At 39.5% G+C, this 23,001-nt stretch overlaps 1 protein-coding gene across 11 annotated transcripts in view; it reads right to left on the reverse strand.

The window, feature by feature from the left end:
- The window catches only part of KTN1 (kinectin 1), a 102,421-nt gene that overhangs the window by 69,754 nt on the left and 9,666 nt on the right, over positions 1-23,001 (reverse strand). For all 11 annotated transcript variants that reach the window (XM_023763432.1, XM_023763435.1, XM_023763431.1 and 8 more), the window contains exons 4-10: positions 21,864-22,031; positions 20,492-20,622; positions 14,871-14,987; positions 12,382-12,522; positions 6,460-6,566; positions 5,621-5,753; positions 3,106-3,193 (exon numbers count right to left, since the gene is read on the reverse strand). In XM_023763432.1, coding sequence (XP_023619200.1) covers positions 3,106-3,193; positions 5,621-5,753; positions 6,460-6,566; positions 12,382-12,522; positions 14,871-14,987; positions 20,492-20,622; positions 21,864-22,031 — 885 coding nt within the window. The remainder of the gene's footprint in view (positions 1-3,105; positions 3,194-5,620; positions 5,754-6,459; positions 6,567-12,381; positions 12,523-14,870; positions 14,988-20,491; positions 20,623-21,863; positions 22,032-23,001) is intronic.

The following is a 23,001-nucleotide window of genomic DNA, read 5'->3' on the forward strand; positions in this document are numbered from 1 at the left end:
ATATATTTTTATTGATTCCAGAGAGGAAGGCAGAGGGATAGAAACATCAATGATTAGAGAGAATCACTGATCAGCTGCTTCCTGCATGCCCTCAAGCCATAAACTGGGCATGCGCCGACCAGGAATCAAAAGGTGACATCCTGGTTCATAGGTCGACACTCAACCACTGAGCCATGCCAGCTGGGCAGTTATATAAGTTTATAGTTACAATTCTTTTGGCAAGATTCACATGTGCTTTGTTGATTAAATATAAAATATTAATTTTAAGAATAAGCTAATGTATCTTAACATAAATATAAACTTTACATATAAAGAAATAGGGCTTTAATATCTTGGGTATATTTATATATTGAACCAAAGGGAAATACTTGGGGAGAAAAAAAAAAATCACAAGAAACCAAAGGTGTAAAGATCCAAATTATAAAATTATATTTTATTAGCTCACTGCCTCTTTCATAGGAGAAAATGAGTAGTGGAGACATAAGTAACACACCAGCTTCATTATCTCCCATATCTAATCTAATAATAGACAAACATGGTAATTGACTGTGCCTTCGCTACGCTCCCCATTGGCTAATCAGGGCGATATATAAATTAACTGCCAACTATGATGGCGTTTAACCGCCAACAAAGATAGCAGCTAATTTGCATACTGCAGGCAGGGTAGGACAGCACAAGCCGCCATCCAAGCCCCCGTGTGCGACCAGGGGCGGGCGGGGGCTGGGGCAAAGGCAAGCGGTGCCGATCGCCTCGCCCGAGCCCTCGCCCACCCACCGGAGACACACGGGGCCCACTCCGAGTGAGAGAGAGAGAGAGAGAGAGAGAGAGATTTAGAGAGAGAGAGGTGGAATTTGGCATCCCACATCCCTCCCTGATCGACCACTGTGATTCCAAGCCAGCGAGGGCTGCCTTCAGGCCGCAGCTCCAGGTCCCTCACCCCCACCCCAGGCCCGAGAGCACAGTGCTGGGCAGGGGCACCCAGGGGTTTGGGAATGCAGCACGAGGGGCCGGCACGACGTGGGGGGGGGGGGCCTGTGTTTACACCGCCAAGTTCCCCACTTCTGCCCTGGCCCGCGCATGCCTCCTCCTTCCCCTCAGAGGCCCAGCTCCTGCCTACATGCTTGCTGGCAGGCCCAACTACACCAGGGAGTGAGCCATGGTGATCGGGATGGCCACTTCCTGGGATGGGACAGCCAGATCACGGTGATTCATGAGGGCGATGAGGCCCGTGGGGCATGCGCAGCCCTCGGCAGCGGGGGTGGCCGGCCAAGCCGAGTCTGGCTTCAGTGGGGCCAGTGGGAGCCCGAGGCCACCCCAACCCCCACAGGTCCAGGGCGGATGGTGGCTCAGTGGAGAGCAGTGTCTCCATGCATGGTGCCCAGGGATGGCTGTGAGCTGCTGCAACCCCACCCCACGTTTCAGGGAGGGGGAGAAAGCTCGCAGCCACCAGCACCCTAGGCTGCACCGCCTGTGCCTCAGCCTGCCAGGTTGGCAGGGTCCAGAGCAGGTGAGCTGCTCCCTTCCCCTAGTGGTAGAACAGGGAGGAGAGCACTGGGTGCAGGGAGGGGACCTCAGCTGGGATCCTCCTGGTTTGGGGAAGGGGCCCAGCCTGGGCCCAGTGGGGAGCTTAGGAAGTCTGGCTAAGCAGGCGCTGGTTCATACCAACTCTTATCTGCCATCTTCCTCCAGCTCTTCAAGCTAGCCCCCCTGCCCTACCTGTCCAGGGGAATGGGCTCTGGGTGACCTCCCTGAGCTCAGACTGTGGACCCAGAGACCTCAAGGAAGAGTGCCTGGCCGGGCCCGGGCAGGGGCCAGTGCAGAACTACCAGGGCAGAGTTGCTTCAGTGTCTCCGTGAAGTTTGCAACTAACCCAAGGAGGAAACCTGAGAGGGGAAAGGCCGGAGGCATGAATTGCCAGCACTTTAGCCACTTGAAAACAGCTCCACTTGGAATGTGAGGCGGTTATATGTTCAGCTGAGAAGTGAGGGGGCTGAACTCCACCGTCGCTGGGCTCCTGTCAGTCCGAGGCCCAAGCATCCACCACGACAAGGAAAGAACAGAGCGAGGGGCCCGGAGGGAGGGAGGACAATTGAAGAAAACCGTGTCTAGACTTTCCCCAGCCCTCTCCTTCTTTCTGCTGCCTACAAGAGCCCCAGGCCCGGCCACAGTTCTGTCTCCACCTTTTAGTCCCCTATTCTCCAACCACAGAGGAAAGAAATAAGGAAGGAGTCTGTGCTGCCTTCAGAAAGTATCTATATACCTGATCGGCCAGTTGCCTTCCACAGAGGGAGGCCAGACTGAGGCTTAGGCCCGCTCCCCACAGGGACATCAGTAGGACATCCTGTGAAGGCTCCCAGACTGTTAGAGGGGGCAGGCTGGGCTGAGGGATGCCCCCGCCCCCCGCGAGTGCACAAATTTTTGTGCACCGGGCCTCTAGAATATTTATAAAATTAAGAATAAGTGGTGAAAGTTAGTATTTAAGGAGTAGGAAGTTTGAAGTCAACTACTTGGAATAATAACGCTCTTGTTTTTCTCTTCACAATATAGGAAGTGAGTCCCTGAGAAACAAAAAAATCAAATGAAGATTTGATCAAAGAACCAAAAGGAATAAATAAGTACAGAAAGGAAACACACAGCAAGGGTCCCATTACCCTATTATGGACTATAATTTTTTTGCAACTTAATGCTTTAAACAAGGCTATTAGACTGCTTTTTTTTAAAAATCCTCACCTGAGGGCATGCTAATTGACTTAGAGAGGGGAGAGGGGGAAAGAGACAGACAGACAGATGGACAGACAGAAATCAATGTGAGAAACATCTATCTGTTTTCTTCCCATACCAGTCCTGACCAGGTACTGAACCCGCAACCTTTTGGTGTAGGGACTATACTCCAAACAGCTGAGCCCCACCAGCCAGGGCTAGAGTGCTTATCTGTAAAACCCTAAGAAATATTAAAGAAATAAAGGTGCTTTATTAGTTTAAAAGCTATTTTTATTGAGCTATAATCAAAATGCCAAATTACATACTGTCTCTACAATATGGAAAGGGGAGAAAATTTTACCCAGAATTATATACTAAATTTACATGACTACCTCTTCCCCTTACCTTGCTGTGCTGCCTCATGCTCTGCTGTTCTCTTCCTGATATAACTTTGGACTTCTTCCCGCCTTCTCTCAGCTTCTTGTAATTGAACCTGGAGAATGGATAAATCAGCACAAAGACAGGATTGCATTTATTTTTAAGTATCCTCTACCTTTACTGTTGTATCATAAAACTGCTTATTCCAACAACTAGTCTCCTACATTTTAATAAGATAGGCAGATATGTCTAGCCTGATAATCTGCATAGATATTATCAGCCACAGCCATCCTACCACCCCCCACCCCCCCCACCATCTGAATACAGAATTTAAAGATTGGAAATTGTTTCGAAACAATATTTATGCTGGTGGATCATTATAGCTAATATGTATATATCTGATCCTCTTAGCTATAATCTGTTTTCCATTAATCTACCGTGAGCTGATAGGCTTTTAAAAGACAAAATTCTATCTTTAGTGCTAAATTTCAGTAGGTACCTATAATTTGTAATTTGAGGTATAGCACAACTCTTTAATCTTCAGTGTCATTATCTACTTATCCATAGCCAGAGAACAAACTTCCATATTTGTAACTGCCAGCAATAAACACACCAGCAAGACAAATCTATATATATAAAAAGCCAGTGTCCGTGATGACTAGGACGACCAGAAAGACCAGTCACCTTGAGGTGGCACTGACCACCTCTCGGTCCCTCCCACCCTGCCCACGAGAGGGGCGGGGTGGGACTGGGGACTGGCTAGCAGGCTGAAAAGCTGACCTCTTGGTCCCTGCCCCCGGCCCGCAGGCTCTGATGCATTAGTGATGGTGATCCATCGGGCATGTGATCTTGATGAGACTAAAGACATAGCTGCCCTAACCGGTTTGGCTCAGTGGACAGAGCGTCAGCCTGCGGACTCAAGGGTCCCAGGTTCGATTCCAGTCAAGGGCATGTACCTTGGTTGCGGGCACATCCCCAGTAGGGGGTGTGCAGGAGGCAGCTGATCGATGTTTCTCTCTCATCAATGTTTCTAACTCTCTATCCCTCTCCCTTCCTCTCTGTAAAAAATCAATAAAATATATTTAAAAAAAAAAAAAAAGACAATAGCTGACAATTTCCCTCCCTGGGGAAATCGGGGTGGGTGGCGGGAGGACCAGGCTGGCTGTCAGGCCATTGGGATCACCAGTTCATCCCTGGCTGCTCGGGGGCTCAGGCCTGTGGAAAAGCAGGCGCCAGGGACTTCACCTCCATGAGTGTGCACCAGGCCAGCCACTGATGGAATGTGCTGCCCGCTCGGGGCCGCTCACGCCAGGACATGTAGGTCGCAGACACACGCCAGGGCAGTTAGGTCGCGGGCACATCCTGCAGCTTCCATCAGTGCCTCAAGCCCCAGCAGCGCCCACATGAGCAGTCCCAAGTGGGCAGCACGTTCCATCAGCAGCCAGCCCAGTGCACGCGCATAGAGGTGAAGTCACTGGCGCCCGCTTTCCCACAGGCCTGAGCCCCCGAGTAGCTGGGGATGTGCTGGTGATCCCAACAGCCTGATAGCCCAGCGGCGGAGGCAGCATTTGGCCTGAGGACTGGCGAATGGGCAGAAGATGGCCCAGATCGCAGGAGGCTAGGCCTAGGGACCCTACCCGCACAATTTTGTGCGCTGTGCCTCTAGTATTAAATAAAAGCAAGGACAATTATATCAATCTCCCAAAGGGATCCATGAAAACTAAGAAGACAAAAATTACACTATTTTCTACATTCAATTATTCCCAAAGCCCTTTTAATCCTGACTACTCTGAAACTAATATCAAGATATGACTGTATCAAATACCTAGGAAACTACTACATTTAACTTCTATACAAATTCAACTACACACTCAACAAATCCTCTCCCCAGCAAAAGGAGGAAAAGACAATTCTACCCACCATTCTGCTCAATATGCATATGCTATAATGTTCAAGAGAACATATCTACTCCTCCCTCAGACAGCCTCAGCAAACACATGCATCTCTTCTCAATATGAACATTTCAACTTACCAAGTGGCTAAAGATAAATTCTATTGTATAAGAAAACAGTGTGTACTTTTTGCGTACTATGGCTCAAGCAAAAGCTATTGGAGCATTACTAGGTCTGGTACTCAGACAAGGGAAAATAATCTATTCTAATGCTGGAAGAAAAATAAACTTTGCTTGAGCTTACTAAGAAATCCAAGTTATGTATACGTGATGTTGAAGGTAATTTTAACTACATGATTTTTTACTTACACAGGTACACCCTAACCTCCACATATAAGATGAAATTCCTTCAACTGGTTATACCTATCAATCAGCTCATTTCATTTTTCATATCTTCAGTCTTTAACTTCAAACTTAAGCCAATATTCAATTCTTACATAAGTGCATACACGTGTATATAGGCAGAGTACTACAGGTCCCATTAAGCCTCAAACTACATATCTCAACCCTTTATATACATTTAGGACACGGGTACATTATTGAATGTGTACATTATTTATGAAATGATAAATATGGGTGGAAATATATCACCTTCAGCTGAGTAACTGCTTGCTCAGCATTCTTCTTTTGGACTTCCTCTTGCTGCAACTTTCCTGTTTTCTCAGTCAGCTCATTCACCAATCTAGCATAATCCTGCCGCAGTTTATTTAGTTCAGCAGACTGCCTGAAAACAGTAACTGGATTAGGAACCTTCCATTATTATTGACCCATATAAAGAATAAGCAAAACATATTGAGTGTAACCTCTGAATTATTCTGATGACAATTACACAAATTCTAAAATCACTATAATATAATCAAGTAAGTAAATGACCACACTCAATAAGCACAATCAACAGTGTCACCCTCAAACTGATATTCTGAAAAATGTATTAAAATCAAACAGGATTTAGTCTGTGTAAGGATGCTACTAGTCTTCTCTAATGCACTGCTTCTCAAAGTATCAGAGCCAACTACATAACTATCAGTGGAATGTGTCTTAATATGTACACTCCTGGGCTCCATCTCAGAGCACTGAAGATCATAATCTTTTAGGGATCGGACTCAAGAATATGCTTTTTTAAATAACATACCAAGATGCTCTTCAGAATAATGAAATTTGATAACTACTGTTAAGGGGGATAGATGTTTTAAAACTTGTAAATTCAGTCTCATAAATTTGTATACTATTCCACAGGAGGTAAAGTATTTATCATGTAGTTTAGCTGAAAAGGTTCTTCACAGAGCAAGAGAATTGTTTTTTTAAAATTAACTGATTTTATAAACAAATATAAAAAAACAAAAGTCTAACCAATCACTATCAAACATCATTTTGATGATTCAAGAAAAGACTCTGCCATTCAATTAAAAATAAAGCATTTGGAAACATACTTGTTTTCTAGTTGGTTTGTAGTGTTGCTGACAGCATCTCTCAGTATGCCATTTTCCTGCTTCAAGTGAGCTATCTCTGCTTCCATCTGCTCACGAACTTGCTGAAACTAAAATTATTTTACCAAAAAAAAATTATTTTACAAACATAAGATTTAGAAAACAATAACTGCCAAAGCTAACTTTTTTTTTTAACCCTCACCTGAGGATATTTTTCCATTGATTTTTAGAAAGAATGGAAAAGAGAGGGAAAGACAGAGAGAAACATCAATGTGAGAGAAACACATCAATTGGTTGCCTGCTGTATGAGCCCCGACCAGGGCCCAGACCAGAGAGGAGCCTGCAATTAAGGTACATGCCCTTGACCAGAATCGAACTCAAGACCCTTTGATTCGCAGACTGACACTCTATCCACTGAGCCAAACCGGCCAGGGCTGCCAGAGCTAACTTTTAAAAGATACTTTATTGTGATCTACACTAATAAAAGACAAAGATGCTAATTGACCGTACCTTTGCTACACCCACCAGCCAATCAGAGCAACTATATGCAAATTAACCCAACCAAGATGGCGGTTAATTTGCATATACCGGCTGGGAGCGAAGACTAAAGACAACATGAAAGCGAAGCGCTGCAGAAGGGAGCAAAGTAGAGGCGATGGAGACAGGAACGGAGCCAAGGCGGCAGAGGCGGGAGGCGGGAGGGAAACCAGCCGGGCAGCGGAGCGGGTGCGAAGCCCGCCTCAGCGGGTTTCGCTCCCTTCTCTGCTTCACTACAGCCGCAAGAAGCCCTATTCTTACAGGAATCTTCCTGCAACAGGCCTCTAGTGAGAACATAAAAGGCATCAAGAATAAAGTTTGCACCATCCTTAAATATAAACAAACTAGAGGCCCAATGCACGAAATTCATGCGGCCCTCACAGCCCCTCACAGCCTCAGCTGGCCCTTGCAGCCCTGGCTTTATCCAAAAGGTTGTCCGGACGGTCGTTCTGCTGTTCGGTCTAATTAGCATATTAGCTCTTTATTATATAGAATTTAAAAGATGAAATACATTTTGATAGTGATGAATGCAAAGCAAATACCAGCTGTCACAGAAATCCAAGAATGCAAGTAGCTCTAGCCAGTTTGGCTCAGTGGATAGTGTGTTGGCCTACAGACTAAAGGTTCCTGGGTTCGAGTCTCATCAAGATCACATGCCCGGATTGTGCGCTCGATCCCCAGTATGGGGCATGCAGGAGGCAGCTGATCAATGATCCTCTCTCATCATTGATGTTTCTCTCTCTCTCTCTCTCACTCTTCCTTCCTCTCTGAAATCAATAAAAATACAATTTTTAAAAAAGAATGCAAGTAGCCCTAGCCAATTTGGCTCAGTGGATAGAGTGTTGGCCTGTGGACTGAAGAGTCCCGGGTTCGATTCCAGTCAAGAGCACATGCCTGGGTTGCAGGCTCGGTCTCCAGCAGGGGGCATGTAAGAGGCAGCCAAACAGTGATTCTCTCTCATCATTGATGTTTCTATCTCTCTCTCTCCCTCTACCTTCCTCTCTGAAATCAATTTAAAAATATTTTTTTAAAAAAAGAATGCAAGTAGATGCTAGCTGCTATCATATTTGAAATGCAAAATAAATACACTGAGATGCTGTTTCAGAACTAAAAATGATTTAGAATCTTTTTCCTACCCCAGACTCATACAGAATTAAGCCTGTCTTAATCCTATGTCAATTTTATGTACACAATATTTTTTTAAAATTTTAGTAATCAAGTTTTAAAGTTGAAAATATGTTCAATACATTTATCTTAAATTGCAAACTGAGCCATAACCAAATATATGGCAAATTCATTACACAAAAATCTATTTGCTAAAATATTCTGGCCTCTAATTTTTTATTTCAGAATTATAGAATCAAAAGATAAAGAACACTGACTCTTATATCTCCATAAGGACATATCTTACTTCAATATGTAAAATAATCTTAATAATTTTTAATAAATCTATTTAATTAAGAGAAATTAAAATGTATGTTTCTATTTTTCAGAGAATTTATCATATGGGATCTATATATCATGGCCTCTATAAGCAATCAAAAAAAAAAAAAGATGAACCACTTCAACACCTTTCATCCTCAATAAAAGATGATGCTATAAGTACCTAGCTAATTTTCAAATCAACATTACGTAGCAATTAAGAAGAAGAAAATATCACCTGAGGCTGGAAAAATCAGTTCTTCCATAATCTGACTTATGGGAAAGAATATTTCAAATGGCTGGAGGATGGGAAGATGGAGGATTGGACCAAATGAAAGCATAAAAGCAGCAGTGGATGTGGTAATAACCTGACAACAGTCATTCACTTCTTTTGTACTATTCCACTATTAGTGTAATTCCATGGAAAACATTTAGACTTTGATAGCAGTGAAGAGTAAGTTAAAAATTTGCAGTAGGTTAGCAATGTGGTCAAAATAGTGTTTTATAAACATAAATCTGTACTAATCATGTTAGCACAGAAATGAGAGACCTATTAAGAAGGTGCTACAAATATGTTAGAATTGTTAGTGTAGGTAGCTTGTTATTAATAAAGGAAGGGAGCAAAGGGAATCAGACATTGAGAAGCCTAATGTAAGAGGGAGCTAAATTAGGCAATAAGCCTGCTTAACTAGGAAGTTGCAGCATTCATATGCTCCCCAGGGGATCAGAGCATTGCCCCACCAACAGGATTAACACCCCTCCTTGCTCCATGTAGGAAGGAAGGACTGGCTTTACAATCTCCTCTGGGTATAATTGGCCCACTCTCCCAAACTAAAGGGGGAAGGAATAAAACAACAAAGAAGAAATTCCTCTATTGGGCACATGCCCAGTAGAAGCCAAGATGGTACAGGGGAAGGTCTTTCTACTTTCAGGCATGCACGGGAGCCAAGATGGAGACCATAAAGGAGAGGAGCTGCCTTACCTGAGAGAAGGATTTGATTGGATAAAAGACACAGAAATAGGCAAGAATTAAAAAATGAATCAGTTAGGGGGAGGATCCAGCACCAACAGGGGTTGGTTTGAAAGAGCACCTGGTCCTTCCCAAATCAGAGATAACACAGTCCAAGCTTGAAAGCAATCTCTCTCTTTCTCAGTCTGTCTGTCTCTCTCTCATCCCATAACATGCATTCATTCATATGCTCATGCATTCTCTCTCCACAGTAGCCATATGGGCATAGCAGCCGCCTGCAGGAGGCCAGCCACCCACGGGCACTCTAAGTGCAGGCACCAAACGCTAGCCTGGGTAAAGCAACACAGCGCCAAATGGAGTGCAGATAGGAACAGAGACTATGCTAGCTAGACAGGGACAGAGGTTGAACTGGACTAAGCTTGACATGGACTAAACAAATGGCACAGAATTTCTGGACATTAGCTATTTTCCTGGGTTTGATGAAGACAAGGCTGAACTTTTTTCACAGGGGGACAGATGGCAATGAGACATCAGGAACCTGGGGGCAGCCTTCTATTTCTATCCCAATAAACCAGGGGTCCTCAAACTACGGCCCGCGGGCCACATGCAAATACAAATATTGTATTTGTTCCCGTTTTGTTTTTTTACTTCAAAATAAGATATGTGCAGTGTGCATAGGAATTTGTTCATAGTTTTTTTTTAAACTATAGTCCGGCCTTCCAACGGTCTGAGGGACAGTGAACTGGCCCCCTGTTTAAAAAGTTTGAGGACCCCTGCAATAAACCTTTCCACTGCATCTTATCCTCCCATGCATGGGTCTCCCGAAATGCTTTTCTTGCAACTCTGTGAAAGGACCCCATTTCCACCGGCAACAGTATGAAATAATAAACTAAGGCAGTGGTTGGCAAACTGCGGCTCATGAGCCACATGTGGCTCTTTGGCCTTTTGAGTGTGGCTCTTCCACAAAATACCACGTGCGGGCATGCATGTACAGTGGGATTGAAACTTCATGGCCCATGCGCAGAAGTCGGTATTTTGTGGAAGAGCCACACTCAAGGGGCCAAAGAGCCGCAGTTTGCTGACCACTGAACTAAGGTAATGTCTAAGAATTAAATGCAAGAGTAACAAGAAATACAGTATCTATTAAGGTTTTAAGAATAAACTATAGACTGGCAAGGGAAAAAAGTCAAAGGACTGAAGAGTAATAATAATGCCTCAAAATGTTGGAAAACAAAAACAACCTGATCAAAAGCAAGAGTATGACTTTAGACAGGTGATGATAAGAGCTTCCAAACTGAAGCATCATCCAGCAATGAAAATAATTTCAAAAAATTACTGGTTCAGAAAGTTTAATTAAGAAGGTATTATAAGGCCACTTGGCAAGCAGACCCAAACCATGTTCTCCAAAACCCTCTTTGTTAGCAATAAAGATAATATTTAAACCTAAAAAAAAAAAAAAAGACAAAAAAAAATCGCTGAACTAGACCCAATTGGAATTATGAAAATGGATGATACAGAGAAAAGATATATTACAGTAAGAATGGAACCTTCTTAAATACTAGAAGACGGGTGAAAGTAATAACAAGAGACAGAACCAAAACTGTAGGAGTTATCCTTCATTATCATTTCTCTCTTCCTCTCTCCTCCACTCTATCACTAAGCTCTATCTACTCTTAAATCACTCAAACTCATCTTTCCATTGTCAACATCTGATTTAAGGACTTTGTTCTCTTGGTTTCCTGCAAAAGCTTTCCAAAAGATATATCCTTTGTCCCATTCTCCACAATACTGCCAGAGTAATAATTTAAAATATAGACACATTCCCAGTAAGGTCTGAGTGAAGTGGGAAAATACTTGCCTGTCAATCAAAACTGAAAACAACTCGTGGCCAAGATGAGTGTGGCCACTGCAAGCTTGGGAAATCTAAATATATAAACTTCTAAACAAAGAAAGCTCAGCCCTTCCTCTCTCTCACACACACACACCCAAGCCCTCTGGGGACTCCTGCTGCAGGAGGCTACGCTGTACCCACATGGCACAAGGCCATGTTGGATTCCACACATGGACTGATGTATTTTAATCTGGCCTGAATGCTGAACCACAATCGGCTGCAACATTGAACAGAAACTTTGGACACTGCCTTGTTTCTGATTCTGCTGAACTCCCAGCTGCCCCTCTTCCAGGACTGGCATGGGGGAAAAGAGACACTGGAACTAGGGAAATATAACTCTACCCCAATAAAACCTTCTTCCACATTTCATCCTCCCGTGGGGGCTTCTGAAAATGCTTCTTTCAGCGGCACCCCCAGAGCCTCACTCCCACTTATGTCTGGGAAGTCTGGCCCTTTAATTCCTCTGGCATCAACACCTCTGGTTTGCTAAATTTCACTGGCTCCCCAATCTTCAGTTATACAAGGCCCTTTAAGACAGGACCTCTATTTACTTCTCTACATCTTCTCTTCTACATTCCAGTCTTGACTCCCAAATAACATAAGTTTTATTTCTTACAAACTGTTATCTCTAGACATTCTGTATGGGAAACACTGGAGTACACTAATTAAAAAGCTCTAATTGCCCCCCAAATAGACCCAATGAATCATCATCTCTAGAGATGTGACTAAGGAATCACACCAAGTGCCTTATACCCAGTGCCCACTCTTTCATCCTCTTAGCTGACCATGCCTAATTGTTTCAAAAGATTCAACAGTCTGCATAACATTTCTAATAAGTCTTCCCTATCATTCCTTCTCTTCCCCACCTCCCATCTCCATTGTTCCAAAGCACCCAATGCTTACACCACTATTATAATGGAGTATTTACTTGTCAACTTCCAGCCCCCTTCCTCATCCCCACCTACAAAAGTTGTTTACTTAAGGAGGCAGCCAGCTTAACTAGCCACTGTACCATGGCCCAGCATAGAGCCTTACCATATTAGGCACTTAAGTAAATTAAATCAATGCAAATACTTCACTTTGTTTTCAAAGAATGAAGATATACCTTCATCTGCATCTGTTGAGTCTCTTGATAACTGACATGCATTTTGTTTTGAAATACATTATGTTCCTTTTCTAATGTTCCAATCCGATCTTTCATCCTTGCTATAACCACATTGCTTCTTTCTTTCTCTGTCATCATTTCCTAGAAGAGTAAACCAGAAAAAATATTATGAAAAATGTGTTATTAAAAATATAAGTACATACGACTCTAATAATAAGAAAACATTTTTAAAATCAACAAAAATGATGTCAGTAAAATAATCATGAATTCTGAAATAAGTACTTAAAAAGTAAGGTCAAAGGTTAAAAATAAAAACACTATCATCTGCATCTCACCTTCTCTTTACACCAATTCCCTCATAAACACTGTTCTGTTAATTCTTATTTCAAATGCACTTTTTGGTCTAAGAGTTAGAGCTGAAACTGAAATAAATCCTACCTTCTAACTTGATAAGAAAGAACATTTTAAAAGCAAAACAGTTCCCCTGGCCGGGTCGCTCAGTTGGTTAGAACATCGTCCCGATACCAAAGTTGTCAGTTCAATCTCCAGTCAGGGCACACACAAGGAGAACCAATGAATGCATTAATGGGTGCAACAACAAACTGCTGCTTCTATCTCTCTCCCTCTAAAATCAATCAACACATTTTTTTTAAAAAAAAGCAAAACAGTTAATTCTCTATAATTTGTAGGTACTAGCTCTCTTTTAGGGTACAAAAAAAAAGGACTGGAAAAAATAGCATAAGAGAGGAAAAAAGAAGCCTCTTTCCTAGGGAAAGAGATTGATATGTTTATAGGAGAATGGAAATTTGGAATAAGGGAAAAGTAAAAAATCAGAAAGCAAAGTTTTATTATCTTCCTAAGTCAAATCTTAAAAGGGTGGTTTCATTTTGTGTTGCAAATATTATGAACTTCTAGAACAAATATTAATTATCAAAGTAAAAAAAAAAAAGCCAAACAATTTTAAAGTTATCTGCAGGTATGATCAGCCCATGTCCCTGCTATAAGAAACTGACAAAATTTAAGATTTTTATGGAATTTATGGTTGCCCAAAAGAGTTAATTCATTTACATTAGGAAATTGTTATACTGATATAAAGGACTCAGGAAAAAGTATTCACATCCTAAGTGTACAGCTCAATGAATAACCAAAAAGTAGTTACCTTATTAAATTTTTTAAATACAGTCAGAAAAATATAGCAACATAAAACTATACTAAAGTTTCTAATCTTAAGCAAATGATTATTTTAGTAACAACTTTGATTAATCTTAATCTGACCAAGTTTTTCCAATGACATATTTATTTCAAATTCACATAAAGAATTTTATATTCAAATAAGGCCATTCTCATGTCATGAAGTTCTGTGAATGATGCAGAAATAAACCTCATTTTACTCTACTGTACTTAATTCCTAAAAGGAGAAATAGTATTTCAGAAGGAATGAGATCACATTTTCTACTGACTTTCAATTATGTTCTCAGTCTACATAATATTTTTGAGATTTAATTGACATAGAACATTATATTAGTTTCAGGTTTACAACACAATGATTCGTTATTTGTATATATTGAAAAATAAGTCTAGTTAATATCAACACCACACAGTTGGAAATTTTTTTTCTTGTTTAAGAACTTTTAAGATCTACTCTCCTAGAATCTTTCAAATACACATTACAGTATTATTAACTGTAGTCACCATGCTGTACCTTACATCTGGAAGTTTATATCGTTTAACATGATTTTTTAAAGGTCTTTCTTTACCTCTCAGAGTAAAATTTCCAGGGCTTGAAGAACTTCAATGATTAGAAATTGTAAATTTTTATAACTTAAACAAAATCACACTGAGTTTTGAGCTTCTATAGAAAATAATTTAAGTCGGGTCAATTGAACAATGTCCAAATGTCCAAATGCTTCCATTATTTTGAAATTAGGATATCTATAAGTACTGTTATTTTAAATTCATACTTCAACTGTAGGCTATAAATAACACAAAAGAGTAAGACCCCACCACCAAAACTCTAAACGAAAATGACTTTTACACAAATAATTAACTCAGGAATTGTGGACAATTTCTAAAATCCTTCACTGATTCTGATTCAAAAAGTATATCCTTTAGCCTTGGCTGGTGTGGCTCAGTTGGTTGGAGCATCATCCTGCACACCAAAAGGTAGGGGGTTCAATTTCCGGTCAGGGCACATACTCAAGTTTCAGATTTGAATCTAGTCAGACATGTGTGGGAGACAACGATCGATGTTTCTCTCTCACATAAATGTTTCTCTCTCACATCGATGTTCCTCTCTCTGTCTGTCTCTCTCTCTCTCTCTCTCTCTCTCTCTCGATGTTTCTCTTTCACATTCACATCGATGTTCCTCTCTCTCTCTCTCTCTCTCTCTCTCTCTCTCACTTTCCCTTCTTCTTTCTAAAATCAATAAAAAAATACAATAGCCTTTGCTTAAAAAAAAGTATATCCTTTAAATGCAAGAATGTCTTCACCTGGGTTAACTGCTTACACCGATCTTTCATAGCAGCAGCATCTTCCTTCACAGCAGCAAGTAATTTATCTTTCTCTTGAAGCTGATGTACAAGTACAGTCAATTCTCCTTTACTTGTCTACAATTGAGAAATCAATACAGTATTAGTAGTTAAAACAGGCTAATGAAAATGAAATATCTAGATCAAGTGTTCTTAAGCCAATACAGAGTTCACTAATACATGTAAGTAGAATGACTGGCAACTACTGGCCAGTAAAATATCATTCAGAAAAGTCACTGTCTCAGTATATATTCTGATGCACATAATAGGAAACATATTAATCAAAAAAACATATTTTTATGGAGAATTATATAGGTCTTCCAGCTTTTAACCATGAGTCAATAGAGCAATCTCCCCTTCCTCCTCCTAAAAAATCAAAAGAATAATATGAAACCAAAATGCACCAAAATGAAAGTCATCTGTAATGTCAAAGTCATCTGTAATATCAGGAAAGATTGCCAAAAGCAGTGGAAATCAAACACAGGTGCTCAGCAACCCTGTCAGAATATACCCAAAACTACAGAAGTGCCACGGGTGCTTAGTTCTCTGAAGTTAATAGGCATATCCTGAGAAGTAAAACCAACAATCTCCCATTTGACATCAGGAACAAGTACAAAGACAGAAGGTAGAAATTTTCTTGGAAGAAGGTCTCAAGAAGCAGTATAAATAAAAAATGAAGAAGAAATCATACAAACTTTACTCAAAGAAAGCAGCTACAGTGAGGCATAGTCAAGGGAGATACTCTAGTGAAACTCTCTATAATGAAGATTTTATCTGGGAAGAAGGAAAGGCTAAAAGAACTCAATCACACGCACAGCCCAACGAGAACACCCCTCAGTGGAAGAGGAGTACTGATCAAAAATAAATAAAACAGGGTCTATACAAGATATAAGAAAAAAAAAAAAAGGAAAATAAGAAAAAACAAATGGCAAGAAGAAAAATCACCAGAAAAAGATTGTCAAAGAGTAGACAAAAATTGTAATTAAAATATATCACCATGATTTTTAAAAACCTGGCATAACAGTCATTTCTGGAAAAATAAGAGCAAAGAACAGAGCTCAGAGAAAGAGCTCAGAGAAAAGACCAGACCACAGAATGAGATAAAATATGAGCTGGCAAAACCCAAAGCAGAAGTAAAAGTAACACCATCTCAGAAATATAATCCAAATAGAAGCAACAAACAGAAAAAGAAAGACTGCTAAAAATACAATGACACAGAGTACAAGGTGAAGTAAATAAAAAGAAGCAAATAAACCAAAAGCTTTTTTTAGAATTAAAATAAATATGAAAGATTAAAGACAACAAAGAAGATCCAACATATGCTTAATTGATACTCATTATTTTACTTATTTTTAAGGGACACTGAATCTCATTATTGAAAAGACATGCTTTATCCCAAGTAATATTAATAAAGGAGTCGATGCTCAGACATATTATAGTAAAATTACTGCTAAACTTCAAAGAAGCTGAATCCCTGGATGTTTGTACAGTAGGGCATATACTGGAAAAGTCCAATAAATAATAAACACTTGGTTGACTGCCCAAAGGATGTTTTTATTGTGAGTATAGTTCGACAAAAACACATGAAAAGAGTGCAAAATTCAGGCAGGTCTCAGATCTGTATCCAGCAATTTGAATGTAGAGAATAGTAAAGCAAATATGAAAATTTCTCAAGGAAAGAAAGTGACATCCAGAAACATTATACCCCACCAAATTATCATTCAAGTATAAAGATGACAAAGAAGCATTTAACTTGCCAGAATTTGGGAAATATAGTTTCCATGAGCCCTTCTTGAAGAAATTCCAGGAAAAACAACTTCAGGCAACCAAGAGATGAATACAGAAGCTATGGCAAAAGAACTGGTATCAAGCTTTGAACCCATCATTAAACTGTAGAATTAAGACTAAAACAAACATGAGAATTATAGTCACAAAAGAAACAATAAATATTAGAAGTACCTGATAAACAAATGCTATAATTAACAAAAGCTAAGAAAGAAGAGAGAAGGTAGAAAAAAACTTAAGTAAGCAGATTTCCTCCTATTATATAACATGGGGCCAAAACAGTTAATAATTTAAAGTTGAAAAATTACATTATTGAGGCAAGTGTATTTAAAGGCCAATACTAAGAAACTAATAACCTATTAACTAAGATAATCAAATACATCTTTAAAATTTTTTATGGTAATCACATTAACAGTTAACATATTTTGAGCAATTACTGTAGGCTAGGAACTCTAAGCACCTACTACATATTATCTCATTTAATTCTCAAAACCTGATTATCATTCCCATTTCAGAGATGGGAAAACTGAGGCACCGAGGTTAAGTAACCTATCTAAGGCCACAAAGTTCAATGCGGCAGAACCCAGATTTGAATGCAGGAAATGTGACTCCAGTTCCCAAGATTTTTACCTACACTCTAAATATACAGTACTAGTGTCATGTAGCTTAAACACAAGTCATGTGGACCCACACACACAACATAATACCGCCTCTCTAATTATGCAATCTCTCTTCCCCAACCCCTAAAGTTTCAATCCTCCCTAAGCACCTGTGATTCCACTGTCTCCTGATATGTCTCCTTCTCCTCCTTTGTAGTGGCTTTCCCTGCCCTTTAAATGTTAATGTTTCTCATTCTTTAACTTTCTTATCACTCTTTACATCCTCTCTGGTCTAATATACATCCACCATACGTATTGGTGATAATACATTAATTGCCTAAATCACTTCCATTGAAATCCTTTTTCAACTCCAGAGAAATAAACATATATTCAATTGTGAAATGATTCTATCCATTTAAATGATCCAAAGAATACCTAAAACAACTTCCTAAAAAAACAATCCTCTACTCTCTCTTCCTCTGCAAGTGTTCACAAATACCATTGTCACCACAATTTATCCAGTTACTCAAGAGCAAAACAAGCATTCATTCTAGACCAGGGGTGGGCAAACTTTTTGATTCGAGGGCCACAATGGGTTCTTAAACTGGACCGGAGGGCCGGAACAAAAGCATGGATGGAGTGTTTGTGTGAACTACTATAAATTCAAAGTAAACATCATTACATAAAAGGGTACGGTCTTTTTTTTTTTTTTAGTTTTATTCATTTCAAACGGGCCGGATCCAGCCCGCGGGCCGTAGTTTGCCCACGGCTGTTCTAGACTCTTCTTTAACGACCATATGTAATTAATCAGCAAGTCCTCTAACTCCTCTATCTATACCCTATGCCTGTGCAAATGCTCCTGCATTTATCTTCCCCCTTTCTCTCAAGTGGTCTTTATAAGATTGGGGATTCATTTACATTTGGGACCTTGAAACCTATTAAAAGGTCTGACCAAGACTCAGTTTCTCTGACAAAAAAGGAAGAAATTAAACTTACCTAGTCTTTCCCAGATACAGTGGACCTACAGGGCACTGAGTCCCTTCTGATGAGAATAGAACCACTCCAGAGAAACCCAGAACATTGCAAGGAAAGGGGGAAAAAATGTAGTTTCAAAATACTTTATGTCAAAATGCTGTCTTTAGCAGTCCCCAATTCCTCCTTGGCCTGCCTAAAATACCTATCCAGGGGAGTTTTATTTCCCACCTACTCACTAGAGTTCAACACTGTCTCAGACAATAAAATGACTACTCTTTTTTATATATACTTATCCAATTAAAATGAAGTACATCAAGTGACAAATTCATCAATTAAGAATTTCAAGAATGTTCTTTGCAGCAGAATAATCTGATTTTGTATCCAAAGTCACATATAGTTATCACACTTACTCTGATTACCCTCAAACACCTTGTTTACTCTGGGCCATTGCTGATACCACATGAAGACTATCCAACAAGCATACTACATTGTAAAACGCCATAGGTTTATAAGACACGTTATCAATAGATACTTACAAGCATGGACAGACTTATAATGCTAAGTAAATGTTACGACAAAAAGTCCAGAGAGTTATGAGAAACAACAGTGAGAACTATTTGGACGGGGAATTCAAATTACCTTTATATGAGGAAAGGATATTTAAGTGGAGATCGGAAAGAAGCATTAGCCAAGGGGAGAAATTGGGAGGTTAGGGGAGTGGGCTGTTGGGACAGTCCAAATAGGTTTGGTATGCTCTAGAGCAGCGGTTTTCAACCTGTGGGTCGCGAACCCTTTGAGGGTCGAACGACCCTTTCACAGGGGTCGCCTAAGACAATCGGAAAACACATATATAATTACATATTATTTTTGTGATTAATCACTATGCTTTAATTATGTCCAATTTGTAACAATGAAATTGGGGGTCACCACAACATGAGGAACTGTATTAAAGGGTCGCGGCATTAGGACAGTTGAGAACCACTGCTCTAGAGCAAGGGTGGGGAACCTTTTTTCTGCCAAGGGTCACTGTATATTTAGAACATCATTCGCAGGCCATACAAAATTATCAACTTAAAATGAGCCTGCTATATTTGGCCAAATACACCCCTAATGCCTTGGCAGGGCCAGATCAAATTATTTCCAGCTGGACATTCCCCATCCCTGCTCTAGAGGAACCAGAAGAGACCTAGAATAGGTGAAATGTAGTGAGTGACGGGGAAAATGCCATGAGGTAAGGCTAGAGAGATAGATAGACAAAGTCCCGCTAAGGAATTTGGATTATATTCTATTGCAAAGAGAAAGACACCTAAGGGTTTATAAAGGTCACCTTGCAGTTGTATTGAAAAAATAAACTAGAGGACTAACTGGGAAAGCAGAAACATCACCTTGGAGACTATTGAAGACAATCAGGTGAGAGGTGATAGCTTGGATGGGGTGGGGGGTGGGGGTGGGGGGGTGTTTAAGAAAATATGGAAGCCACTCAAGGTTTTAAAGCAGATAACTAGTGTTTTCTGGGGGGTAGGGGGTGTAATGTGTGTGTGTTTAGAACAATTAAGGCTACATCAAATAATGAATACCAGAAATTGTGTCATCTTATGTTATACAAGTAACACATAAAAACTTGTCACCTTTCCCAGTAAGACACAGTACACATAATATAGTGAGTAAGACTCATGAGGAATTAAATATTAACTCCACAGATTTTGTTTTTGTGTTGTTGTTTCCTTACTTATTTTAGTCATAGCAATGATTACACTATCCAAATAATTTATTTATTTTACAAGGGTAATATTATATACATGCACAGACAACAATAACAAATTCCCAGGTTTTTGAATGGTGCTATCTTCAGTCACAAAAATATCCCCTATATGCTATCCAGAAATCACCTGAACTTGCTTTCAATACTTCCAATTAGAAGATAGCAAGGTACAACTTAGCCAGGAGCCAAAAGACTTTAAAGTGAGATAAATCATCTTACTTGTAAGCAATTCGCTTTTGTCAAAGCATCTAATGACTCCCACACCTGACTAAGTAAGTGTACTGATTAGTGTGGGTATATGAAATAACTTCTAAGGGCATTCTAGAACTTCTAAATGTGGCCATAAGCTTTGGGGTATAAAGAATGGAAGTAGATGATAATTTATTGCTCTAGCAAAAGTTTTGCTTGGAGCACTTCTAATCACTGCTTCCACATATGCTCATAACCAAAAATATGCTTACCTTCTTTAAAGCATCCTGTATCACACCAGACTTCTCCTTTAGCAGGTCTACAACACAAAGGGCTTCATCTTCAGAAAATATCATAGTCTTCAAGGACAGAATAAAATCTTTAAATTTCATTTCAGCATTTTCTAAAAGCAAAACAAAATAACAGTTGGCATTTAAAAGACACAGTAACTTCAGTAAAGTAAGCATCAAGAATTCTTAACCCAGAAAATAACCAAGACAAAACAGACTTATATTGCGTCAAACAAAAATAAATACTCTAGTCAAGAGAGAGCAAGTGTTTAAGCATCTTTAATGTAATATGGAATGAATTACATTAACTGACAATTTGCTCAAACTGTACAATACTTAGTTCATCTACCAAGACTGCAATTTAAATACAAAAATTTAATACTAAGGTGCCAATATGCCCTCACTTTAAAAACAAAAAAATCACTCAAGTCTCTAGGATGTAATAGCATCTATACTAGATATGTTCACAAATATTCTCATTTAACCTTAATACTCGTGACATATAAACCAAATTTTAAAGGTGAGAAAATAAGATCGACGATAATTATTAAAAGAAAATCTGATTTTTCAAATACATACAAGAAATCCCAACATTTAGAAAAATCCATGTATCAGACATCTGACTCACCCATCTCAATTCCTCGAGTGCTCTCATATTAGGCATCAACTTACTCTTCCTAAAAGCAACTGCCACCCATTAGACCCAAAAAAGCCCAGGGCTTTTAATATTTCAGCTACATTATTAAGTTTAAACAGGCATTGTGTGCATGTGTGGGGACGAGGGGTATGTGAGAACTCTGTACTTTCCACTCAACTTGACTGTAAACCTAAAACTACTCTAAAAAAATTAGTCTATTAAGAAATTAACCAAAATTTAAAAGAAATTAACCAAAGAACTTAATGCATATATGCATAACCCATGGACATAGAGAATAGTGTGATAAAGGCCTGGGGGCAGGGGGGCGAGGGGGGGGTTAAGGCATGGGAGTGGGTGGGGAAGGGTGTCAATGGGGGGGAAACAGGGGGACATCTGTAATACTTTCAACAATAAAGATAAAGTAAAAAAATGATAATAAAAATAAAAGGTGATTGTGAATTAGCATAGAAATCTTGCATAAGACAATCATAGAAGGGAAAAGATCACCAGACACCAAAATAGCTGTGAGCCCTTGCTCAAATCAAAGCCAGTGTCCAAAAACTGAGGTTGGACTAGAAAACTACCAATAAATCCTTTACTACAATATTCTATTAGTCTTTTGCGATTCATTGCTTCTATGAGAAAATGTACTCAATTCCATTAGAACTCAAAAATGTGTTTTTTCAATACAATAGATTGCCTCATTCTGTATGTTACCTTTATCAGTTTCCACCTTCAGTTTTTTAGCCCCCATTTTCTGGATTCCTTCTACTTGGTCAGGTTTAATCAGATCAATAACCTCTCTCTTCACCACAGGACTTGAGTCTGCATTATCCATCAAAGGAATATAAGTAGTTGCATGAATAAGAGGTTCATCTACCAAGACTGCAATTTAAATTCAAAAAAATTATAATTAGTATTTTTTTACAGCAGTAAATATCATGTAAACACATTTAAGTTTAATGATAAATGCAGTTATTTTCAAATCTCTAATACTACCTAAATTTGGCTTTAAATTCCTATTTTATCATTTAAAAAGTCAAAACACAGTACCAGTTCAATATTATTTCATAGTACAGTAAACATTTAATCATCTAAAAATTTGCAGCTTATCTCTTTCTAATAGTATCTGAAAATTTCTTCTTATACATCCTTTACATTTTAGTTGGTTCTCATTTTACTTCTGTTTTAAGAAATCCATTTACATTTAATTAATGCTCAAGAAAAAATTAATTTTTCTTTATGTTGATTCTTTGTTGAATGTAAGTGATAATTTCTAATTGAGTTCCTTTGACTTGCTAAGTACACCAATCAGTCAATATTTCTTCTAGATATCTTCTCACTTCTAATAGTATGCCTCCAATTTCTGTGGCACATCTTACTACATTGGTTAAAACTTCCAGAACAACATTAAAAGTGGAGGAAGAGCCACAGCCAGTTTGGCTCGGCTCAGTGGATAGAGCTTCGGCCTGGTGACTCAGGAGTCCCAGGTTCAATTCCGATCAAGGGCATGTGCCTGGGTTGCAGGCTCGATCCCCAGTAGGGGGCGTGTAGGAGGCAGCTGATCAATGATTCTCTATCATCATTGATGTTTCTATCTCCCTCTGCCTTCCTCTCTGAAATCAATAAAAGTATTTTTTTTTAATGAAAGTGGAGGAAGAAAGCCTCCTTACTTTGTACCTAATTTTAATGGGAAAAACTCTATGAATATGAACAGTAAAGTCTCCTGTCGGTCAGAGATACAAACTTCCGTATTTATATGGGAATCTCTCGATATTCCTACTTTTTTAAAAAACTGGGCATGCATAGCTCTTTTATTTAAAACATAGTATTTAATGTTATGAAATATTTTTGC

This window comes from Myotis lucifugus, unplaced genomic scaffold (genome assembly GCF_000147115.1).
Source record: "Myotis lucifugus unplaced genomic scaffold, Myoluc2.0 scaffold_284, whole genome shotgun sequence".
NCBI lineage: Eukaryota > Metazoa > Chordata > Mammalia > Chiroptera > Vespertilionidae > Myotis > Myotis lucifugus.